This window comes from Larus michahellis, chromosome 3 (assembly GCF_964199755.1).
Source record: "Larus michahellis chromosome 3, bLarMic1.1, whole genome shotgun sequence".
NCBI classification, from domain to species: domain Eukaryota; kingdom Metazoa; phylum Chordata; class Aves; order Charadriiformes; family Laridae; genus Larus; species Larus michahellis.
This window is the reverse complement of record NC_133898.1, coordinates 49,800,234-49,824,313: the sequence shown is the minus strand read 5'-3', so window position 1 is coordinate 49,824,313 and position 24,080 is coordinate 49,800,234. Positions and strand designations below refer to the sequence as shown.

The 24,080-nt window shown below is 43.2% G+C and overlaps 1 protein-coding gene across 2 annotated transcripts in view; it reads left to right on the top strand.

Moving 5' to 3' along the window:
• The window catches only part of SLC35F3 (solute carrier family 35 member F3), a 186,404-nt gene that overhangs the window by 124,798 nt on the left and 37,526 nt on the right, over positions 1-24,080 (top strand). For both annotated transcript variants that reach the window (XM_074580102.1, XM_074580103.1), the window contains one exon: positions 10,838-11,162. In XM_074580102.1, the coding sequence (XP_074436203.1) occupies positions 10,838-11,162 (325 nt within the window). The remainder of the gene's footprint in view (positions 1-10,837; positions 11,163-24,080) is intronic.

The following is a 24,080-nucleotide window of genomic DNA, read 5'->3' as shown; positions in this document are numbered from 1 at the left end:
TTTGAACCATTCCCACCCATCCTGTCACTGGATCCCAGGGAGAAGAGACATTCCTTCCAGCCCTTTTGCCAGCTTTGTTGCCATCCTCTGCATGCATTCAAGGACCTTCACATCCTTCTTAAGTTGTGGGGCCCAGAACTGTACACAGTACTCACGGTGAGGCTGCCCTAATGCTGAATACAGTGGGACAATCACCTCTTTTGACTGGCTGGTTGTGCTGTGTTTGATGCACCCCAGGATGCAGTTTGTCCTCTTGGCTGCCAGAAATTTTGTTCCTCTTTCCTAATGGCTGACAATTGTAGGCAGTAGGATTTGTAGTATAGAAGCAGTTCAGTGTAAGAGCCAGAGTTCAGGAAAGACTAGTAGTTCAACATAAAAGTCTATGATAGCTCCACACGTATTCCCCAGCAATTTCCTAGTTATAAGCCTCATGTATAGCATTATTTATGTTGTAGCTTTCCTAGCATGTTATACTCAGCGCAGCACATTCACTTAAATACGAAGTGGCTCCCTCCACTTGGCTGGAGTACCATCGCCAACCTTTAGTCCACAGCCCAGTTAATCTTTGTTAATTATAAACCGTGAGATGCCACTGCAGACCTGGATAGCATCCTGCAGAAGCAGGAATTTGGCCAATAAAAGAGCAGCTTTACTTTGTAATCTTCACTGAGTTTTGCTGACAGACACTGCAGTATAAGATCAAAGGCAACAGGAAACAGGGCGTTTTTAGCAGTGCAGAGATGGCTTGCTTTTAGGCAGCGCTGCCCACCAAATGTGTTGGCACCATGTATTGTAGAAGCCAGGTACCACCTCCGATGTTACCTGCCCAGTTGCAGGAACTTGGATCCACTCTACCTGGACATAATACAGGGGTACCGAGCCTGGAAATTTTGAGTCCTACTCAAGGCATTAATTTCTCCATGGGATCAAGCACCCCTTGGTTATACAGAAGTTAGATGTTGACTCTTCTTGAAGTAATATGTATACATTTTGCTCAGTATCACTACTTCTGTCCAAAAAGCTGTGAGCCCCATAAGCCTTGTAATTCAGTCATGGAGAATACAGAAGTGAGAAAGTATGATCTAGAACTGCCAGTTCCACAATCACCTCGAATACCCCAATGCAAGTCTCAGCAAGGATAGTATTGTATTTATGGCTGAAAAAGGCATGAGTCTGTCTTCTGTAGCTGATGGAAACAAGTGAGGAGTAGCAGGCTGCAAAAGCCTTTCTCACTGAAAAGAGGAAGAGGCAAGTATCAGAGAGAAAATAGAAACTAGAATTTTTGCACGTAATGTATTTTTGATCGGAGTTATACTGAGTGCCTTAGTGCCGACATGGGTCTAGCCAAACCTAACTTTGCTATCAAAGGAGACTCCGCTTTTCCTGAGCTTGCTGGTGAGAGGTGAGGAGGCATCCTCTTCTTTCTTCTGGTAGACCCTTGAGCAGCAAATCATGTGGGGACTTCTCTGGATATATGTACATTACTCCAACCACTGTGAGCACGCTCAAGTCCACGTCAAGCTCACTCTAATATACAGTTACTGGTAGACAGAGAATAGATGCTCCAACTATCTTGTTCTGAACCAAGGACCTCAAAAAAGCCTTGCATTTGAGGTTCAATAGCAGGTTAACCCTTTATGTTCTAAGAGAACAATCAACTGGAGTTAGAATGCAGTATGCAAGAAACCACTGAGCTATAGCAAATTCTTGTGTCTAAAACTGTGTTTACTTGAAAGCCAAGCAGCTCTAAATTTTGGAAAGCTCCATAAGGGAGAAAGAACATTGTCTTGTTTTTGATAAAATGCAGACAGCAGAGCCTCCACAGTTAGCATGAATTCACTTACTTCTTAATATAAATACCTGTATATAGGTACTGATATAAATGTGCTGTTTATATTAGTATAATTACTTGAATTCCCTTGGAGATAAATCTATTACTCAAAAGACACGTGGCACTCAGATGCTTGGCTAATTAATACAGTAGTTGCCTGCAGAGGATCCAGTTTGTTTTTTTCATCAGAGCAGACAATCGTCTCTCAAACCCTTGTTCAGAGTGAGATTTGCACAGACTCTGATTAAAATTTGCCCAGAATATAGTTTTGGTCATAGCTTATTTTTATTCTAGTGGAAGTTCTGCTTCCACAGAGTTGCTGGTCTCCTCAAAGTCAATGGAAAAACTCCCAGTGACCTCGCCAGGTAGCACTGTAAGCTTCAGTCCAATTTTTATTCAAGAAAGGAATGCAGAATAATGAGAAAAAAAACCCCTCTTTTTCCATACTATCAAGAATATGTATCTTATAATCAGGTTTATTCTTTACATGCTTTTATGGCCGCTACTTTCCAGTACCAGTATTCCAGTGCTGATATTGTAATAAAAACCCAGGATCTTCCATTTTCACTCTGGACTCCAGTCATGCATTCTGATTAATAATAAAAAGGACAGTATTTAGGGGAATTCCCCACCAAACAATATGGGATATCATATTTTAATGAGGCCTATTCAAGTGCAGCACTTTTAATAGAATTTCTAAGCAGTTGCCTCTGAAGATAAATTAAATGGATTAAAGTCCAAATTGCTGCAGTATGGAGTTGATAATTTTTCAGTTCTTTCTGTATCAGGAACAGGAATTAGAATATATGTTTTGCAGGAAGCCTTGCTGGAGTATTTGACAGAGGAAGAAAGAAATACATGTGCTAAGGAGGAGAATTTAGCGTTCCTTCAACAAATATGTGCAGATTATTTAATTCCAACTCTTAGTAAGCTTAAGTATAATATTTAGCAGAAGATAAAATGGGAATTTATATATGATAACCATTAGTGATAGAAAATACTGTATCTTTGAGTAATACTTTAAAATTTGGGAGTACCTGCTACAAGGAACGCATGCCTATTTTGTACAAGTTAACCTCTATGGATGATCTGGTGGTATCAGTGACAGGGGGACAGATTCCCACAGAGAAGAGGACAGGAGAATCATCTTCATTGCCTGTAAGCCAATAGACCTGTTGAAATTAAGGTGAGATGATGAGATAAGTTTGAATATTCTGAATAGATTATTGTAACACTTTATTTTGTATAATTAGTTAATTTATATTATGAATAACAATAGCAAAAGAGGATCTGAACTCAGACTGCATTCGTCTTCCTTTGAATCTGTGTTCATGCAGTTTTTCCGTTCCCAGATACCTACATCCCTTATTCTGTAGCCTCAAGTAAATTCAGACCTTCTGACCTATTATGTTAATACCCTGGTTTTGTTCTTTAAAATAACCTCTACTGTGGATTTTAAAACTATCTGCTGTATTGATTTATTCTTAATTTAGTCATGCCACTCCATGATCAAATTAAGTAAAATTATTTTTATCTGTTACTGTAAAAGCAAGGTATTTAAAGAAAGTGCTTTAAACTTTTACAATTTCCCAAATAGCATCTAAATATCCGTATGTGCAATGCCATTTTCAAATATTCTCATTTAAAAACTGATTTAATAAAGGTTTATGGGATTTTTGTCCTTTGTCCATTACAATATATTAATTGGTATTCATTAAAAAAGTATAATACTGGTCTGTTAGACCTTCAGCACTGACCATGGCTGGAAAGTTGGAGAAATGTGCACAATCCAACCCAGAGTTGCACTAAGTGTTGCAGTCCCACCCACCAGCCACCCACAGCTTCTCCGTAGGAACCCAAGAGCAATTTCCTCAAAAATCACGCGCGCAGACACCATAGGGGCCCGACTAAAGGTCCATCTGGTCCTGTCTCCAGCTCAATGGAATCGATGGGGAAGGTGCATTTTCTAGCCTGAGATGCTTCTCTTGTAGTGTGGGTGTGCTGTCAGCTGCAGTTTCCCCAGATGTAGGAAACAACTTTTTTCTCTGTTTTCTGCTTTATTGCCAGTAATTTTTGGCAATTATTTTGCTTTTTTGGCTGCTCCTAAACACTGGGTTGCCCTTTTTGTGGAGCAACCTGTGAAGGGCTCAGGATCTCTAGCGGCAATGGCGAGAGCCCATCGCTGTGTGTGGAGCATATGGATTGTTTACTCCCACCTGCACCTCATTATCAGCAAACTTCTCCATCTGCCGATTTATGACCCAGTCATGTAGTCTGTCATCCCTGCGAGCTGGCCCTTACCCCTGCTGACCTGCCTAATGTCATGTTGTTAGGAAATTTTGTCACCTCACCGCTTGCACCCTTGTTCACGTTAGGTCCCATAGAAGAACTCTGCAGAGCTTCAGCTACTTCCCCCATTGCTGTTTTTACTCCCCACTGTTTTCCTATCTTGTACTGAGCCTTTTATCCATTCCGGCACCTTCCCTGGCTGCTTGTTTTCTGTAATGCCCTTTGGAGTGGGATTTTGTCAGAAGTCTCTTAAAAATCTAGAAAGGGAAACCACATCTCCTTTATCAATGTGCCTGTTGACCCCCATCGGAGGACATTGGTGAGGCTCCAGGATGAATTGTCTGGCTTGCCCGGTAGGCAATGCCAAGCAGAGACCTGTGCTTTATGCCGTGCTAGGATGCCCGTTCCTCACTATTGCTCACTCACTCTAGCACTTACCACTCTGTTTCAGAGTTGCATTGGCAGCTAAGGGGCTGAACCCTTTCCTTCAAAAAGTGGAGGTGGAGTGCGTGCTTCTCTTCAGTAGCTCAATACGTTGAGCTGCCTCCCACCCCCCTGTGCTGAAGGAGCAGGGATCCCATCTGCCCAAGAGGGTGCCCTAATCTGCAACCTCTCCAAGGCCAGGGGAACACAGATACCAGCAAAGCTGGACGGCTCAGAATAGAATATGTGCTTATTTATTGGGAAAGCATGAAGTGAGGAGGTCATTTGCCTGGAGGAGAAAAAGTGAGGCTCTAGGCCTTGTTCCAATGACAAATACAGAACAGAAATGTTTATTGGAGATGATCCTTAAGATGAGAGATGGAAACAAATGTGTCTTTGAATACTGACAGGGTCTGGGTGTAAGAGAGGCACAAACCTGCTTATGAGTCATGATGCTTAGGCATGCCCAGGAACAGATTCTTTGGCGTCTGAGGAGCTCTAGTGAGGTTGGGAGGAGGATACAGCTGGTGCAAGCAGCCTTGGCAAAGCTAAAGGTAATTTGGAGAAGGAGGGAATGTCCGTTGATGCAGAAGTTAGGCTGTGCGTGCTCTCATTACTGTTCTGTGCAGCAGAGACAGAGGCCTTTGTAAAGGTTGATACATGGAGATTACTGGCTTCCAAAAGGAAATATTAACAGTTCCTTAAAACCTGCTATCAAGATGACCTGCGAAAGGAGAGATCTTCGTGGACGACGGCATGAGAAAGCTGCACTAGCTACTCTGTGATCTGCCAGGCGGCAGATGAGTCCCTAAGACCTCACTCATTAACCTGACCAACTGTGAAGAAAATGCCTGGGGAACGTATCTGAATAAATATAATTTCAGATTTAGACAGCTACAGTGGCAATTAGAGATGTAAATCACTTTGTGGCACTTCATCTTCTCTTCACAGGATGATGCCTCAGCTGTTTTTTAACAGCTTAGATCAAAAATCCTGGACAGCTAAATAATGCATAGCTAGTATGGTAGACAGGAATGGGATAAAATCACTTTGAGGAGTTTGGGAGTCTGCTACTGAGACAAATAGTATTGTGTGTCCAGAAAACCACCACTAGAAGTCCTCATGTGTGTTCTTAGATATGTTTGTAATCCGTAAGTAATCGTGTTGGAACTAAGGGCCTCCCAGTGATCTCTCACTGTAGTCATTATTGGGTGAAGAGGAAGTCACACAGCATTCAAGGTTGTGAGAATATACCTTGTGTAGTGTCCAGCTTGGATCCCCCTGCATGTCACAGGTTTCTAGAGTAACCACACTGAGGGTCAGGTACTGTCTTACAGGACTTGCCTCAGCTCCTTCTCCCCTATTTATGATAAGCATATAATATTTTTGCAAGCTTTACAAACCTGTTCTGTGCAATGCCCAGGCAGCTACAAAACGTTTGAGAGGCTGGCAAAATGGAAGTGCCTTGAGGATGGCTCATTTGTAATTGTCAGAGAGACCTCGGAGAATTCTTCCTTGTCATAATTTTTTCCAGAAGCCTGACTTACAGAGCTGTTTAAGAATATACTTACATTGAAGCACGTTCTTAGCCTGGGGAAGCTGGTGGAGTTGTGCATTATCATTAGGCACGTGTTTCAGCCCCTAACAGACAGGGCCTTAGCCTGCGAGGGTCACTGTCTCACTCTGAGGGCACCCAGCACTTTCATAATGCTTCTTTTGCTCGTTTGGTGACTGGTTGGCAGCAGCTGTAGCAGTTCCCGGGAGACAGCTATACATGTTTGTGTGGCCGGGCCCAGCTCTGAGCCCACCAGCGCTGTCTGCAGCGGCTTTGCTGCCTGTTTCTGACAGCAGCGGTGGAGAGGTGGGACTCACCTCACCCAGCTTCAGACACCTACACTAGAGACACCTACTTCTGAACTTGTCGTCCCAGACTGTTTAGAGCTGGTAGAGAGAAATAAGCACTTGGAGAGGGTGATTCATCTGGCTTGTTTTAGGTGGAGATAAATTGTGCTATGGAAATGTCTTTTTTCTGTCTACTAACTATGCAGAAAGTGTAAATGACTGTCTCAGATACACAAGTCTGCACAGCAGATGTCTCAAACTGAGAAGATGAATGCCACCCTTGGTTTTTATCAGTATCACATTTTTAACATATACACTGAGATACAGCGTGCTCCTATGGTAAGCCTGTGCTAGCTGTGCACAGGAGTCTTAAGCCTTAAAGCACTTTTGAAGCGGCCTGGACAGGCTATTTCAAGGTGTAACCTCTGCTGGGGTGGATTTTCTCTAACCCAGTGCAAGCATCTATAGTCAGTGAGAAAGAGCACGTCATCTAAGGCATCTACCTTACGTGGGGTAAGCAGCACCTTCCAGTGCCTGTTCTTCTCCGTGGCCTCAGCTGGGCACATGGAGTGAGTAGCTCAGGTAGAGATGTCCCTACCACAGGTATCTGAAGTCACCTGAGAGGGGTCTCACCTGTAATGGAGGAAACAGAAGGACAGCTGTTTTCTGGGGTTGAGGATCCTCGTGGGTAATGTCACTGGCAGTAGCACTGGAGGTGATTTCCTTCCATTGCTTCTGAATGCCATGGGAGAGAGGTTGACTGAAAGAGGAAGGCTGAAAGGGAGGGAAGAGGAGTGGTTCCAGTTGGGATTTATGAAACAGGAAAATGAATGAAAAAATGGGAGAATGAAAAGCCAAATTTAGTAAAAGCAAGATAGGCATTTTTTCTCTATCTCAGCATCTTGATTTACTCTTTTGGGGGATACAGTAGCATACAGAGCAGTCTGCTGCAAAGGGTAAAGGAAGAAACCCATTAAAAGTCCAGAGGAGGATGTCCAGAAATAAAAGTCTTTAATGTCCTGCCTCATCCATTCTGAAAAGCCATTTTGCCATCTTTAAATTCATGTGCATTCTGTTGCCAGCTGGCCCCTGAGCAGTGTTAGAAAGAGAGGGAGGAGCTTCTCATCCATGTGTGGGTTTGATGTCACCCCATCTGTGCACCTGTGACTCGGGTGACAAAAACTGTCCCCATGGGGACACAGGGTCTGGGTAGGGAAAGGTACAGCTCTGGGTGTTAGGCATGCCAACTAGCAGGCAAGTCCACAAAGCAGTAAATGGCACTACGTGGTGTGTATCATCTCTAGCATCCGCCATTTCCAAAGACAGTCTGGCTTTTTGGGGCAGATTATGTCCCAGGTATCCTCCAGGACACTGCTGCATCCACTGGAAAAGGCTGTGTCCATTTGCCATCTAGCCCTCCGGCAGCACAGGAAATCATGAGGGCACAATGCAGTTTCACTGATGGGTAGTTAAATCATCTATCATCTTCAAACCCATCATGCCTAGGGTAAGTTTTTACTCCATCCAGCACATAAGTGCATCCAAAGAATGAGCACCCCTGGAAATGTAAGCCTTGAGCTGCAAGATCACTTTAGAAGTGATACGTGCAGTATTGTCTTTTGCTGAAAGTGAATGTTTCTGTTGTTGTATTTAATACAAAATGAAATGTACCTGGACATTTTGCTTATGGAGCAGAGAAAACATCATTAAAGTTTAGCTTTATTTCGTAGGAAGTAATTGCCATGGAATAGAGTTAAAAGGCAGTGATATTCATGCAAGTTGTCCACATGAGCTGCTGACTCATGCGTATGTGCACAGTGCAGTGGGCGGCTTCAGCCCTTGGTGGGGAGAAGATCCTCACCAGTGTCTGTTGTGGGATGTCCACCAAACACTGCATTATTTTATGTTGAGTGTCTGGTGGATCAGATGGTATAGTTGTGATTTTCCCTCTTTTCAGTGATTGCCAAGACTACTGGCCCAGAGGGCCAGACGTGTTATCTTGCTGTCTCGGTGGTTCAGCAAGACACAGCTTCAGGGTTGTGATTCAGAACACCTACTCATCTTGGGATATCATATGCCCTAGTGGCTTACGGTGTGTTCCCTAGTGTTAAATACCTTCAGCAGGAGGGGTTTAAATCCTGGTTTCTTGCTTCCTGGGGGAATAATTGCAGAGAAGACAGGGACGACAGATACCCTGCTAGCTATCCTCTAGGAGGAGGAACATTTTTGCCTACCTCTCCAAGTTGTTGCAGAGATGCAAACTGTGAGTGGAGCATTGACACAGTGGCACAAACCCCTCCTAAGCTCTTGCTTGGCACCCTGACTGCCTAGATTCGTTTTTTCTGTGCCCAGCTCTCCATATGGTCCATGGGAAGGATGCTGGAGTTTGTGCAGGTGTGTGAAGTGTTTGCTGTTGCAGTGACAATGCCCAGTAGAAAAGTTTGAGAGGGAAGGAAAAGTTCAGTAATCGTTGCGGGACTTGTGTGGTGGCAGCTGCCCATTACGTGGGCAGTATTAAAAGAATAAGTAAGAATAAGTATTAAATAGTATTAAAAGAGTAAGTAAGTTAAAAGAAATGAATGTTCCGTTGTTCAGTAAACTGAACCCTGACAGGTCTGTGCAAAGAGTGAGGCAAGAAGCGTTAGTTACAAACAATGTATTACAAAGAAAATGTGTTAAAATGATTTTGAATCAGCTAAGGTTCGGAGGCAGCCTTTTTTTCAATTTCAGCTTCTTCTAACATTTAGCAGGTAGTTTGTAACCTTTCATTACTTGTTTAATACAAAGCCACATTAACTTTGGATAATTCATTGGCCTGCTGGTGCGTCTCCCGTTATGTGGGAAGCTGCCCACACGATCTTCTATTGAAAACTGAAATAAGTGGAGAGATCAGCAACATCCCCATCTCTCTTAAAGCTGCTCAAAAAGACTAGATGTTTATACCTTCACTGCTGTACACTCTTTTTAGATTTCAAGATACCAAACAGAAGCCACAGTTTTTGCTGTTACAAAATACAGCTTTACTAAGCGAACTAATGGTACTTCTATCTCAGATCATGCATTTCTTATCTGTAAAGAAATAATTGAATAGTTCCCTCCTTTGGAATAAACCTTTTCGTTAATAATGTATTAGCTCATGTAAATACAAATTTAAGTTAACCTGAAATAAGAGGTTTTAAGAGATTTTCTATTCCAAATACTGATTCTGACCAGAATAAGGAAGGATGTTTTGTGTGTGGATCTCGCTTAGTCTGCCTTGAACATATATAAATATTTGGAAATAATGCAGTCTCTCATTGTCCTGGCTGTACTTATATTTATCTTTTCACCTTTCAATGCATGCAGTGACCTCTGGATGCTTTTGAAGTTGTAGGTTCCTGGCTTTCAACATGTATTACTATTACATCCTCCTTCAAGTGAACGGACCAACTAAACTGAAGTCAGCCGTTAACAGAAATCACTGCTGCGTGTTGCATGTGGGTGACTGATGGCTTTACCGGATGTTGGTTGGGGTGAATTTAAGAAAGGCAGGTGAAAGCCCTACAAGGCAGTGGCCTGCTGCTGAGGTCTGCCAGCACGTTTTGATCTCCGTAGGAATTGAACCACCTAACCTCACTTTGCTCAGTCCCTTGCAAGCTGCATACAGTATCTGCCGACCGTGGTACGATAGCAGGGCTATAACAGTTCATATTTAAGGACGTAAGGGGCAAGGTTTTTTAGTAGAGGATTTTCCAGCAGCACGCTAGGCTCAGTTATGCCTGGGCAAAGTTCCAGTCCGGTCTCATTTGGTGCAGGACTCAAGCTAAAAAAAGTTAGGGTTGCCAAGTCTGAAACGCTCTTCAGAGTGCCTGTGGGTTGGTCTCGTTTTTGCCATCTGGCTACAGCCTCAGGAGAGCTGTTTTGCTAGGGATCACTGAAATACTTGGTGATCCAAGTTCAGTATTAATTGTGCTACTTGCATTGCAGTGATCGTGCTTAACTGCAGGATTAAATACATTGTCCCCTCTCTCCTTTGAGAAACACCATATTCCATAAGCAGCCCAATTCTGCCCTTTCCGAGACAATAATAATTCCAAGTGTTGTTGTAATCACCATGGCTGCTTTATTAAACTCAATGCCATATTTTTCATTCATTTACGCGTCCTAACAGTTTAAGTGGTGTGTTAAGCCTTTCTACGTATATCAGAGCAACATGTAATTTTCATTTCCATTTTACGCAGTGGCTCCTAAATGTAGAGGTGATAATTATTATTTGCATTGTAATTATGCCTCAGTTGAACCAGAGGTTTTGCAATGATCTAAAAATGAAGGACATTTTGCGGCAAGATCTGGTGGGGGTGTTGTTTTTTTTTTACTGGCAAAGCTCCACGTAACTTCAGAAGGGCCTAGAATTTGAAAACTAAAGCGCAGGCTGGATTTCCTTAGTAAGCCTTGTGTTTTTCTTCTCCCCAGGGGATGAGCGCTCCCGGGAGTCTCCAGCCCCCGCCGAAGCACAGATGCAAGCCGGGGCGGAAGGCGGTGGAAGGGTGAACCGCTGTTGCTGGAAATGCTCCGTGACGCAAGTCAAGAAGATTTTCTGGGGTGTGGCTGTGGTCCTGGGCGTCTGCTCCTCCTGGTCGGGTTCAACCCAGCTAGCAAAACTGACCTTTAAGAAATTCGATGCACCCTTCACTCTAACGTGGTTTGCAACAAACTGGAACTTTTTATTCTTTCCTTTGTATTATCTTGGACATGTTTTTAAGTCAGCTGAAAAGCAGTCTCCAAAGCAAAGATACAGGTATGGGACCTTTTGGTTTTTCTCCTGTGGCTCTACTTCTAGTGGACGTTTCACTCAGATCAGCCAGTTAAATTAAGCTTGCATTTGCTTTCCTCTTCAGGTTTGTTAAAGATGTTCTGAATTCACTCTGTGTCCTGTGCTAGGTGGTATGTTATTATTCTTAATACTATTTCACTCCAATAATAAGAAATCCAGGTTTATTTCCAATACATACAAGTCACGTAATGAAAGTCCACGTTTTCTGCAATTGCTTCTCAAGAGTTTTCAGTTCAAATCTCAGTGAACATCATTTTTTCACTAATACCTTCTTCCTCTACCCACAGCCGACTTTTATGGCAATCCCTGAGTAAGCTAAGTAAGCTTTTCTTGTCCAAACTCAGGACTAGTGCAGTGCCTTGAATAGCTGAGTAAAAAGTATTGCGGTATTTTCCTGGCATTATGCCCCTGACATCAAAGGCCAAGCTCTGATCCCAGTTAAACTCGAGCTGTTGTGTTTATTTCCGGGAGGAAGCGCAGTCATAACCAAAGGCAGCTCTTTGTCTTCAGCACACCTTGTCTTTATGGCAAGCCAAACCCACAGAGCCTGAAGCGCTCATGGAAAACCCTGAGTGCCCGTCCTCGCTGAGGGGCTGAGGATGCTCTGGCTGCTCGGACTGCCTCTGGGTGAGCGCTCCTTCATCTCATCTCGTTTTGGCCTGAGAGGTGTCTGGGACAGATGGGATGACTCAGCCATCAAGGTGTCCCGTGTCAGAGAGCTTCCCCAATACATGGAAGGATGTGAACAACGTTTTCCCTTTCTGTTACACAGTGGGGCTCGCAGCATTTTAATGAAGTAGCTGAGAAAGTAAACAGTAAGAAGTACACATTTCTCAGCTTCCAGCTGTGCAGCAGCGAGGTGGAAACTCACTACAGGAAAAAATCTAAGAAACCAGGGTACTGGCAATGCTCTACCTCAGATGACTAGGGTTAAAATTATAAATGCTGAAATTGTGCTGCTTAGCCATCGTTGCAGTCTCTTCATCTTCTAAATCATTCAGGGGCTTCAAATAAAGGAATTTCAGTGTTCACTGCAGTGTTCATGGTTGCTTCAGGGATGAGAGAAGTATGGAGGTTAGAGAAAGCAACAGTTTAATCTACAAACAATAACAAATGCTAGCCCAAAACAACTACCTTTTCGTTTCTTTGTTTTTTAAGTATTTTTCTTTCCAGCTGCTCTCAGATAGTTTTAAGTACTGCTGAATTCTGGGGTGAGCGGTTGTGGTTCGCCAGGTCCCTGGGGTTAAAACCAGAGCATTATACTCTTTGTTGCTGCAGTTAATTGATATGGTTGGTAGTTTTATGTCTTCCATTTAATTAAATGATGGCTGAGCTGAAGAGCAGGTGCAAGCCCTGCAGCCTGTTTGGGATGCAGGGGGACATCATTACAAGTCAGCTTGCTGCAGGCTTAGTAAAGAACATGCGTTTGTGTGTCTGACCAGCAGGTCACATAGGGTTAATTTACAGTTTTTTCCTGGTGTCAGGGTAGACTTGGGCATTTGGAGGTATGGCTTTGATTCCTAGCTTTGCTGCAGATTTGTTTTGGGGTTTTGAGCAAATCACTACAGACATCTGGTTTCCTTGTACTCTCTGTTTGTTTGGATGAGACAGTCCTTCAGAGGGGGGACTGTCCCTTACCATGTGTCTGCTTCAGCATGTCCACTATCTGCACTGAGACCTTTCAGTGCTCCTGCACTAAGAATTACTATAAAAAGAATTACTGTTCATCTGCCTGCTCCATTATGGCTGAGATTCTGAAAATCCAAGTGTTGAGTTCCAGGCTCTTAATTATTCCCGTTTTTTGCATATCACGTGTACACGCAGAGACAAAGAGACAGACAGACATATACAGAGCCTTTGCAGCTCTATCTGAGGTATTACCACCTTCAGGAAAGCTTGCACGCCAGGCACAGTTGGACATGTAAGGGAGGCATTGCACGGGCTTCTGGGTGGTTAAAATAAGATAATTCTGACCTGAAACTAAAAAGCAACTTCTTTAATCATTCACTTCTTCTTTTATCTGTCACCTTCATTTATATTTTATATACTATCTAAGCTCTCTGACAGGCATTGCGATGAGATAAATGAAAAGGTGGTAGTGGAAGAAGGTGGAAATATGACATCTAAGTCACCTTAGCAGTGAGGTAGTAAAGGAAGGGATTCTCAGATCTTGCCTACACAGGTTGCTGAAATCCACAGGCACCCGATTTTTTTGGCAGCAACGCTTCCCGAGGACACCTGCGCAGCCGCCTCCTCCTCAGCAGGGCTGGGCAGCTCAGCGTCCCCTCACCGCGGCACAGGCAGTGCCTTCCCACCGCCCCTTCCTCAGTGGGCGGCTTCGAGGGGCCTCGGCCAGCGGGAGTGCTTTGGGGTACCTCGCCATACAGCTAGAGAGCATGTAACAGCAACCATTAGGAAAAAATATACAAAAGAGGGGTCATAACATGTAGAAACAGTGAATAGATATATAGTCTCTCCTATACAGATTATATGGTTTAGTATGGGTTTAAATTCCTATTGTATTATAGAAGTATATATATACACACACATATACAGTATATGTATACACATATACAGTATGTATATATATACACACACTATGCTGTATATATATGAACTTGTATGTTTCTAGTTTCACAGAAGAGCATACCCGTTGTGGATACTAACCAGTTTAAAGCTGCACAGATTTTTTTCCCCGTTTTATAGCGCTTATAATTGTAACGAATTTGCCACCAAAGCTTTATAGTAGCACATTAAATTTAAGAGCAGGTTTATTCAGTTTCTATATAAGATTCTGAGTATTAGGCCATAATGTAAAGTATTAAGTATTTCTGATTGACCCATATTGCATGGTAAGGAATTTTCTATTTAAACTGAAGGAGACTATCAGTTGTGTCCTCAGCATGGGGAGAGAGTCACTCTTCAAAGCAACCCAAAACTTAGGCATTCACATCCAAACTGCTCTAGGCTCGCTGTGTAGCTCCATCAAATGCCAGAGTTGTGCCCAATTGTGGACCGCTCAGGGAGAACTTGTCCCACACTTGGTCCCGAGGGTGCCCCCCACCCTTGGCACAGGCCTGCGTGCGTGGGAGTGATGCAGAGAGCTCTGGCAGGCCACTGAAGAGCACGCCAGGGTCAGCGCCGCTCTCTTACTTCTTGTGCAAGTGCTCACTAGCTTAAAATAAAATTACTGTAACTAAATTATCATTCATTTCAACCACTGTCCAGTCCAGAAATAACACATGTAATGATTTATGCACCTAATGGATCATTTAAGACTACTTAATGTTGGCTTCATACTTTTTGCTTCCAAACGGCTTTATAAAATGACACATTTAATCTGATGAGCTACCCTTCGTCATACCTACATTATTAATTTATGAGGTAACATAAATTAAAAGCACTAGAGCTTAAAGCTCCCTGGCTACATGAAAGATTAAATTAAAATCTCTGTAAGATATTGCTTAGCTTTGTGTATCTATACGCAGGACAAAATACACCTTTTATAAAGATTTACTTTCTGTGTGCCAACTGGGGGAATAATGGAGGATTGCATCCACATTTTAGCAGGAGAATACCTCAGAAAGGTTGCTTATTTTCATGGTAAAGTCTTATCTAATGACTTTTTGAGAAGGAAAGGGCAGGACTTTCCAGAATGGTTCGTGTGATTGTTTATTTATTTGTTTATCATTTAGATCTTGATTTTTATTTCATAAAGCATTAGGGCTAAAGAAAACACCAGAAGCTAAAACTAAATCTCTTCCATAACCTTGACTAGAGCTGATGTGTTGGGTGAATGGAAAGAATCGTTGCACATATCTACACCAATCTACAACCACATTTCAGCATGTTTTAACATGTTCTTTTTCACGGAATCAGAGTTTTGTCTCTATACTGCCCCCAAATTAGCTGCCACTAATCTTTCAGAATTTGAAGATTTTACTTCGAAAAGAAAGAAAAAGTTGCAGGTAACACCAAAGTCTAATTGAAACGGAACCAAAATACTGGGGGCAATGATGGTAGAGGACTAATGTAGTAGATCTCACTTACTCTGATTTACCAACATATTAACTTCACAAGAGTCACTTTTGCTTTATATGCATATGGGCTCAGAATTGACACTTAGCTTTTCAGTAGCTGGAAATTACCAGTGCCATAGCTTCACATGATGTCCAGGAGAATGTAGGCCAGTTTCTAAATGTGTTTCACACGTATTTTCTGCTAGCATGGAGGAGACGAGGCTCTAGCCTGGCATCTCCAGTAATTCCAAGAGCTGGGTCCATTAGTTTGATCCTGACTCATACGAAAGTGCAACTCCCTGCCCCATGGGCACTGCCCTCCTCTTCTGCAGCAGGCAGAGAACCAGGACATGCAGGGCTGGTAACCAGCTGCCTGGCCACGATGGAACTCTGAGGGGGAAGAAGGTCAGAGCCTGATTTGGCATGACTGAATGCTTTTTTACTATTGATTTTCAGCATTTTGTATTCATGAGTCTCTCTTACCCAGCAGCATTAAAACGTTGCAGTGTGGTCGACTTTTTGCATCCTCCTGATTTATATTACTACTTAGGTGGGAGCTTCACCACCAGAGCAGACAGCATTGATGGAGTCATAAATAAGCTACGAGAAGGCATCAGGACATGATGAATACAAGTGTTTTTAGCAAATGTCACCCAATGAAGCATGTTTTCTTTCAAAAAACTTCAGTTTATAAACACTATTTGTCTAATTCAGTACATTAGCCTTAAAATAATATCTATTTACTTTGTGTTCCTCAAAATAAAGTCACTTCACAGTTCAAGTTCCCATTAGCTTGTTGGGGGGAAAAAACCACAACAACCAAAGAACAAAAAGGACCCTTGAAATTAAAAGATACATCATCTGATTCTTACCAGAGTTAGACAGATACAAGCCAGGAGTAACTCCAAATTAAATCAGTTTGATCTCTGCAGCAGTCTTTCAGGACTTACCTTTGTGCTTGGTATCAAAGCAATTAATTAAAAGAAGATGTGGATACTGTGCAAGAGCTTTATCATACTTGTGGTCATCTATATCACTCCTGCAGATGTCTGAACTGTTGGTGGTGATGTGTCGTTGGTGGGCCATGGTATCACTTCTCAGACTGTTTTCACTGAATCTGCGCTTTTCTTCCAGGGGTTCTAGCTGAAGACAAGGCCAAATTGTACTATTAGCATGTAGCAGTAGTAGTGAAGCCTTCTGCTGAAACAACATGGCGTTTGTGATAGGGGCAGTACTGGTGAGCATCTGCCCGATGTCCAACCTGCTGCGTGTACAGCATCAAGCTAGGGCATGGAGCATTCATTTGGGCTTAGCTCAGCTGAAGCCCAAGCCTCAGAGCACAGGGTGATGCTGCTGTTAAGTTCTGTTTCTCAAAGTTAAATAATTACCTCTTCCTGATGAAGCCTATGGTAGCTGCTGTCTCTTTCCTTTTGAAAAGGAAAGCGTGTCCCTGTGGGACGTGGGCTAAGGGTGCGTTACCCCATGGGAGTTCTGGAAGTGGCTTCTTGCTGCTGCCTTGACATCATACAGCTGTGCTGCATTATTGCCAGATTATCACAGAAATTATCATTTCAGCTGCCTCCTTGGGGAGACTTGTTTTCTTAGGTGATTAAAGATTAGTATCATGGTTTCCTCCTCTTTGTAGCATGGTATGGGAGTTTGGTTCCTACATTGGGCTGATGATGTGAGTGGCTGGCAGAATGACCCCAAATTAGTTTGGCTCAGTTTTGGGGCTGGTTTTGTTTAATATCTTTATCAATGATCTGGATGAGGGGATTGAGTGCACCCTCAGTAAGTTTGCAGACAACACCAAACTAGGTGAGAGTGTTGATCTGCTTGAGGGTAGGAAGGCTCTACAGAGGGACCTGGACAGGCTGGATTGATGGGCCAAGGCCAACTGTATGAGGTTTAATAAGGCCAAGTGCCAGGTCCTGCATTTCGGTCACAACAACCCCAAGCAATGCCACAGGCTTGGGGAAGAGTGGCTGGAAAGCTGCCCAGCAGAAAAGGACCTGGGGGTGCTGGTGGCCGGCCAGCTTAGCATGAGCCAGCAGTGTGCCCAGGTGGCCAAGAAGGCCAACAGCATTCTGGCTTGTATCAGGAACAGCGTGGCCAGCAGGAGTAGGGAAGTGATCGTGCCTCTGTACTCGGCACTGGTGAGGCCTCACCTCGAGTCCTGTGTTCAGTTCTGGGCCCCTCTGTACAAGAGGGACACTGAAGTGCTGGAGCGTGTCCAGAGGAGAGCTACCAGGCTGGTGAGGGGGCTGGAGACCAGGTCATATGAGGAGAGGCTGAGGGAGCTGGGCATGTTTAGCTTGGAGAAAAGGAGGCTGAGGGGAGACCTCATTGCCCTCTACAACTACCTGAAAGGAGGTTGTAGAGAGGTGGGTGTTGGCCTCTTCTCCCAGGTGAATAATGACAGGACCAGAGGAAATGGTCTGAAGTTGTGGCAGGGGAGGTTTAGATTGGATATTAGGAAGAATTACTTGACTGAGAGAGTGGTCAGGCACTGGAACAGCCTGCCCAGGGAGGTGGTTGAGTCACCATCCCTAGAGGTGTTTAAGAAACGTGTAGATGTGGCACTTCAGGGCATACTCTAGTGGCTGAGATTGTAGGTTGTTTGGTTAGACTCGATGATCTCAAAGATCCTTTCCAACCATGAAGATTCTGTGATTATTAATGCCTGAGTCCCAGCTTCTCTGGAGGCAGCTCTCACAATGCAAAGCTGCATGTGGGTTTCGGGCACATAAGGTGGCAATTGTATGCTTACCTCCCTTTTTAAACCTGCCCCAGCTTTTACATTTCCTGAAAACACCTTTAAAAGAATGGCTTTAAACTTATGTTCAACTAGTTTGATAATTCTTTCAATAGAAGTAGCTATTCTAGCTAGAATTCTTTCAATTCAGGTAGCTAACACTGCCTTTGAGAGCTCATGCCTTAGCTTTTGTGAGAAAACAGTTGTGGTTCCTTCTTTAGTAAACCACTCCTTTCTAATTTAGCCTCCCAGTTTACACTTGGGGATTGCATTTGTATTTAGACCATGGTGTTCTGAAACAGCTTTAACATTCATGCCCGGTGAAAAACTTTCCCTTAATCTGAAGATCCTTCATCTGTTGAGGATCACCTCTTCTGGGCTTTTGGACCTTTGTGGAATGCTAATCAAGAATAAAAATTGGGCACTACCCTGCCTGATCAGGAGAAACACATGTTCTTTAATCTTGAGCCTGGTTTGCAAAATCATTCCAAGGATGATTGAATTAAGTGGTGTCCTGTAATTTTGTCTTGTTGTTCCATTACTTTTGTCTTCTCTGCTGTGGCTTGAACAGATGCTCTAAAATAATTACATTATATGCCTCCTACGAGGTAACGCTGCTTGAGGCAAGGACTAGAGAGAGAAGTAATTGTTCTTGTTACCTGCAGACAAGGCATGTGCTATGGAACAATGTGTTTACAGATGGCTTTTGCTTGGGAAAAATGTCATGTCTTGCAGCACTGAACGATCTCTGGTCAGTAGTTAAACTGCACTTCATTAACTGGCTCTTCCTCTGGTTAGTAGCTGCCAAGCTTCCACGCTGCAAAGGCTTTTCCCGGGAGATCTCAAGAGCAAGTCCACCTATACTGATCCTATCTATGCTGACCCCTCTGTGCTGGCTGAGACTGTGCAAACAAAGAAGTCAGGTTGAAGGGACCTCAGGGGTCACCTCCTCCTTTCCCTGCCTCCAGGCACGACCTGCATGCACAAACAGAAAAGTAACTGCATTTTATGGCTGGCAGAGGAAAAAGGACTGGGAAAAGAGTGTGTGGTCATGTTTACTCTGTGGGGAAAGAAGCAGAAAGCTGAGGTGAGCAGGGATATGCTGTTTTTCCAGTCATCATAACATGAAAGAAGACAAAGTTTGTAGATGGTCCTTTTGCAGGAAGCGTATCTTGACACCCAGTGCACAAACTCATTAAATGTGGACTATCCTAGACAGGTTCTCCCATGTTGTTTACAACAGCAACATAAACAGCAACAAACCTCAGGAGGGAGTGATAAGGAATTTTGCATTTTTTTTTTCAGCCCAGATCTGTGTCAAAATATCTTGAAGGCAGCTACCTTTAAAGCTGCTTAAAAAAGGAAAGTGCCTGTATGGTAACAGACTTCGTAGCTATAATTAACAGCTCTCAATAAAGACGGATGATACAGTGAGAAGTGTCAGAGGCTGGCAGTGCTACAGAAGTGGAAAAAACCTTTTTGTCCAGCTGCCTAGTGGTTATGGACCATGTCCAGATTTTCCAGGTTGGTTTGTGTTTGTATGAAAAGGCAGCCTCACGTAAATGCACGAGTACCTAGCTGAAGATCCTCTTCAGTCTGGGTCTCCAGGACCTGGCCACCCTTGCTTGTTAGTCAGAGCTAGAGCTGGTAAAAAGAGAAATAGTCAAAGGTGAAGGTTGGCAGCAACATAGGTATACGAGCAGGGCGTCATAAATTGGAAAACCCTGTCAAGTAGCTACATAATGTTGTCTGTGAACACCCATACGGTTTTTTGGAGGGAAACAATGGTAAGATATGAGCTGATGGGCAGACAGGTTCATCTATGTACTTGCACACCCACGTACAACCATTTTTCTGTTTTCCAGTGCTAAAACACCTTTCCAAGTGGTAGCTTTCTTCCAGAGAATCCGATCCAAAATGGAGAAGACAAACAAAATCTGTTTTTTTAGTCTTGTTTGCCTGCTTTAGGTAGCAGTTAGTGAAGACCACTTCTTTTCAGCCTAGCTGTAGAAAAGAAACAACCTTCTTCTTGGTCTCTGTCAGTCCTTGGGGTCAGGGATAAAACTCAGCAAGTTTAAAGGAAAGAACCTCATTTGCTTTATGGCTGTACAGTCATTGCCATATCATTCGGGCGTCTTGTCTTCAGCAAGCCTACACTAACAAGTCCACTGTGGCCGCCTCATCTGGTCCCTGTTCCTCGTATCTCCAACTGAGCACTTCCCCACGTGGAGCTGGTGTCGGTTGCTCGTAGTTTCTTAATTTATAAATCATGTTCCTTCTCTTTGGGGCTGGAGGGCTGTTTACTCATTTACTGAAGCTGCTTATTTCATGAGCACTTAAGAGAGTGCTGCAACGTTTCCTTCATATCTTTGAAAACTTTCCACGGCCTCAGTGAAGCGTTCAGACTCCTACAGCAGGAGTGGGCCTCTGGAAGCCTCACATGGAGGATGGCATCTCCCATCTCTTGCAGCAGATGCAAATATTAACCATCCTTTCCGTGACAGAGCAGTATTAACCTTCATGTAATACATTGCTAACACAGGGCACCCTTGGATGCTGTGAGCCCAGGTCCATTCGCTACAGGAGGACTCTGTTCCTCTATGTCATCTGGCATTTGCGCTTGCATTGCATCTAAAAAATGTTTTGCTTCACCAAAATTCTATGGGGTATTTTTTTAACTTAATTCTTTCACTGTATCTACTGTAGAGGCCAGCTGAAAATCCTATCTTGCTTTTTCTGCACTGAAACTACAGCTTTCTTCACTAGTCTGGCTTATTATGCTTTCAGCTGGGGTACATATAGATTTCCAAGTGTGGAACGATAATTCTTCAGCTATGAAAAGTTCTCTTATTAAATAGCACACTAGAAAATAGCAAGAATTGCACCACTACTTCAGTACCTCTTAAAAGTACCTAGAATAAAAATGAAACTACAGCTCTCTAGTGCTGTCTGATATTTTCACCATCTAACAAATGGTGCTGCTGTTAGACCATCTCACCATGATATCCTGAACACTAGCTCATAGAAACATGGAGTAATTCTGGCTGCTGGGCACCTGGGGAGGGAGGTCTCTAGTCCAACCTGCTCAGCGCAGAGCCACATCATACCTACTTTTTTATTTTCTTAGTGGTTAGTGATCTGCAGACACCGAATGAGACATAACTATTATTATTGAAATGTATGTGTACTTTATTGCATCTCTTACTATGCTGTCTCTAGATACCCCAAAATTACCCGTACCAGAATGCATTGGCATGAATGATACCCATTCTGCTGCTGTTTGCCCTTTTTTGCCAGAGCCACCTTAAATATTTGTCTGTCCTCAGGCGAGAACATGTTGATTCAAACTCTGAGGATTTGATTTATTTTCTATTAAGCTTGACATTTAAAAAAAAATAATTGTGTTAGCCCACTACACAGTGTTTCTGCTTAGCTTGTTTTTAATAATCAAACAAGTTTTCCCCTATCATTTTCAGTATTTCATGAAGTTCTCTATATTAAATGCGATGGGTCCAGTCAGCACTTGACCTTAGATGGCACAGCTCCACTGAGTCCCATGACAGCATGCTGATTTTTATCGGAGAAGGGTCTGGCTTAGTGAATATTAAAAGTATGAAGTTAATAACTATTTAGATGTGTTTTATCATTCCTTCTTTCAGAGGGGAACTCAGGCTCTGACCAGGCTGAAATTCACCCTGCTTCCACACGTTATTTTTTTGAAAGTGTCTTTTGATTCTGAGGAACTGAAGTAGGAAAACTGAATGTTGAAAAATAGTATCCCAGAGAGGATACAGTGACATACGGCCAAATGATCAGGTGCCTTCCATTAACGTACCTGAAGACCTGCACTTGCTCATGAAATTTTTAGCAATTAAGGCCAACCCTCTGAAAGTCTTACAGCATTTAACAGAGAGCTCTATTGATTTCATAGATTTTGGAAACAACTTACACACCCGTGCTTTTCTGTAGTTCCAGGTAATTCCTATAATGCCATTATTTTCTGCCTTACCAAGTTCCATGTGGCTTTTACTCTTCATTATGTAAAAAGGATAACTGTAGGGGGATATGATAAAGGTCAGCTAAATCATGTATGGCTTGGAGAAGGTAAGGGAAGAGCTAAGTGGCATCAGGGTGAGTGAGGTGATTGAAATACGGGAAAAGCTTTCTAACAGTGTGCAGCTGAGCCGTCAGGAGCCTGAAAAACAAGAGGAGCCTGAAAGAGTGGTTGGTGCATCCTTGGGAATGGGAGTTGGTGGGGAAAATGTGGCCTGTTCTGGGCTGTTCTGCCAAAACGTAACACTCACATGAACTAGATAGTTCTTTTAGCTGTACTATGAGCTAAGCTAAATCAGTAAATCCTACTTGATTTTAACGTACAGTGTGCTTAGCGTAGTATTGCTCATGTGTTGACTGCTGGGGTGGGCTGCAGGTTCTTAGCGTGGGATGTTCCAGAGCTCAGCAGCCACAGACCCATCCAAACTATAGGCGTCCAGACAAGTCACTCGGGAGTATCCAGGGAAGCTTTGAACATACCAGCAACAGCTAACAGATTTGTTTCTTAACATGAATGAATGTACAAATAAAATTTAGCAAACTGCTAAAGATACTTGCTTGGGACCTTTTCAAAAGTGAGCATCAAATTGGCTTTATTTTTAGGTAAACAGGAGTCATAATGAAGACATTCCTCTTGAAAATCTTACCAGTTATATGTATAGTTAATTGTGGACCTTACTTTTGGCTGGCAAGTTGCAAAATGTTGTCTGCTGCTTTATATTTCTCGAACTTTGTTTTGTTTTAAGGATTTAAAAAAAAAAAATAACAGCTGGCTTCCCGGATATGTTTGCTGCAAGAAACCAGAGACAAGTATTTTCGAGAAACTGCAGACAAGTGTGTTTCCTCCATAGCAATTGTGCTAAAAACAAACTGTTCTCTTCGTCAGTGTGGCTTCAGACACTTTCCACTATTATGCTGCTGGTATCTGGAGTCTCATTAGGCAAAAAGCCTTTGTCTAGCGCAGAACAGTAAATAACCATGGATTTTAGGCACATGTAAGAAACATCTCATTCGGGAAATTTGAAAGAGAGATGACAAATAACATCCTGGAATCAATCTAATGTCATGATCCGAATGTGCAATAGCAAATCATCCTTCCTCAAGTAACTTGGCTACTGAAGGCTACAGATGGGTTTGCCTTCAGCAGGCGTTGGGCGTTAGCATGCCTTTGGGCTAACAGCCGTGACCAGGCGGGTCCTCTGCGTGGAGCGTGCTGATGGCACCTACTAGATGTTGCGCAGCTGACAGGAAAAAGATGCAATAGTTCATTAGTTTTGTCATTCTGTTGAATTCAGATGTTTTCAAAAGGAATGGCACTGAAAGCTTTGTAGTACTGAAGGTGCATAATAATTGCATCAAAATTGCCCATCTGCAGCTAAAGTGAGATAATTGCCTAGGCGTATTCGCATTTGCAGAAGAGATTTTTGAATAATAAATGTTTATAAAGCCCTTCTGTCATCATGTTATCCAGTCCTCACCCCACGAGCCAAACTCTCAATTCATTTACACTGTTTTCAAACCAAAAATACCTCACGTATGCGCAGCTCTGGGGTCGGTGACGGTGAGAATCTGGACTAGCGTTAAGTCACCTGAAACTGGCTCCCAGCTCCCCAGCAGCATTTATGAACCAAGCTGAAAGAGAGTAATCGGCAAACCCCACTGATTCCTTGCTTGTGTTATTTTCTGTGTCTTTAATAATGAATTTAACTAAATTACTGGAGTTTGGGCGTTCCGGTACTGATTTTGAGTGATGCTGAATGGCACTTCTTCCTGAGGGGCAGGGCTTGTCACGGGGTCAGATCCACAAAAGGGCTGAGACACGTGCCCCATCCTGCAAACAGGCATAAGCATCTATGTGTGGTTTCCAGCAGACACTTCCCCTCCTCAGGAGCCTCTCTTCTCCCTCAGAGGTAAAGCATGAGCAGATCCATCCTCACAAAAACACCGAGGATATTGCAGGACTGGCAGCAGCAGGTGAGATGCAAGCCCATCCTAATTAGGTTTATCATGGCTGATCTAACATGCTCCTGCAGATAAGCTCATTAGCACGGACTC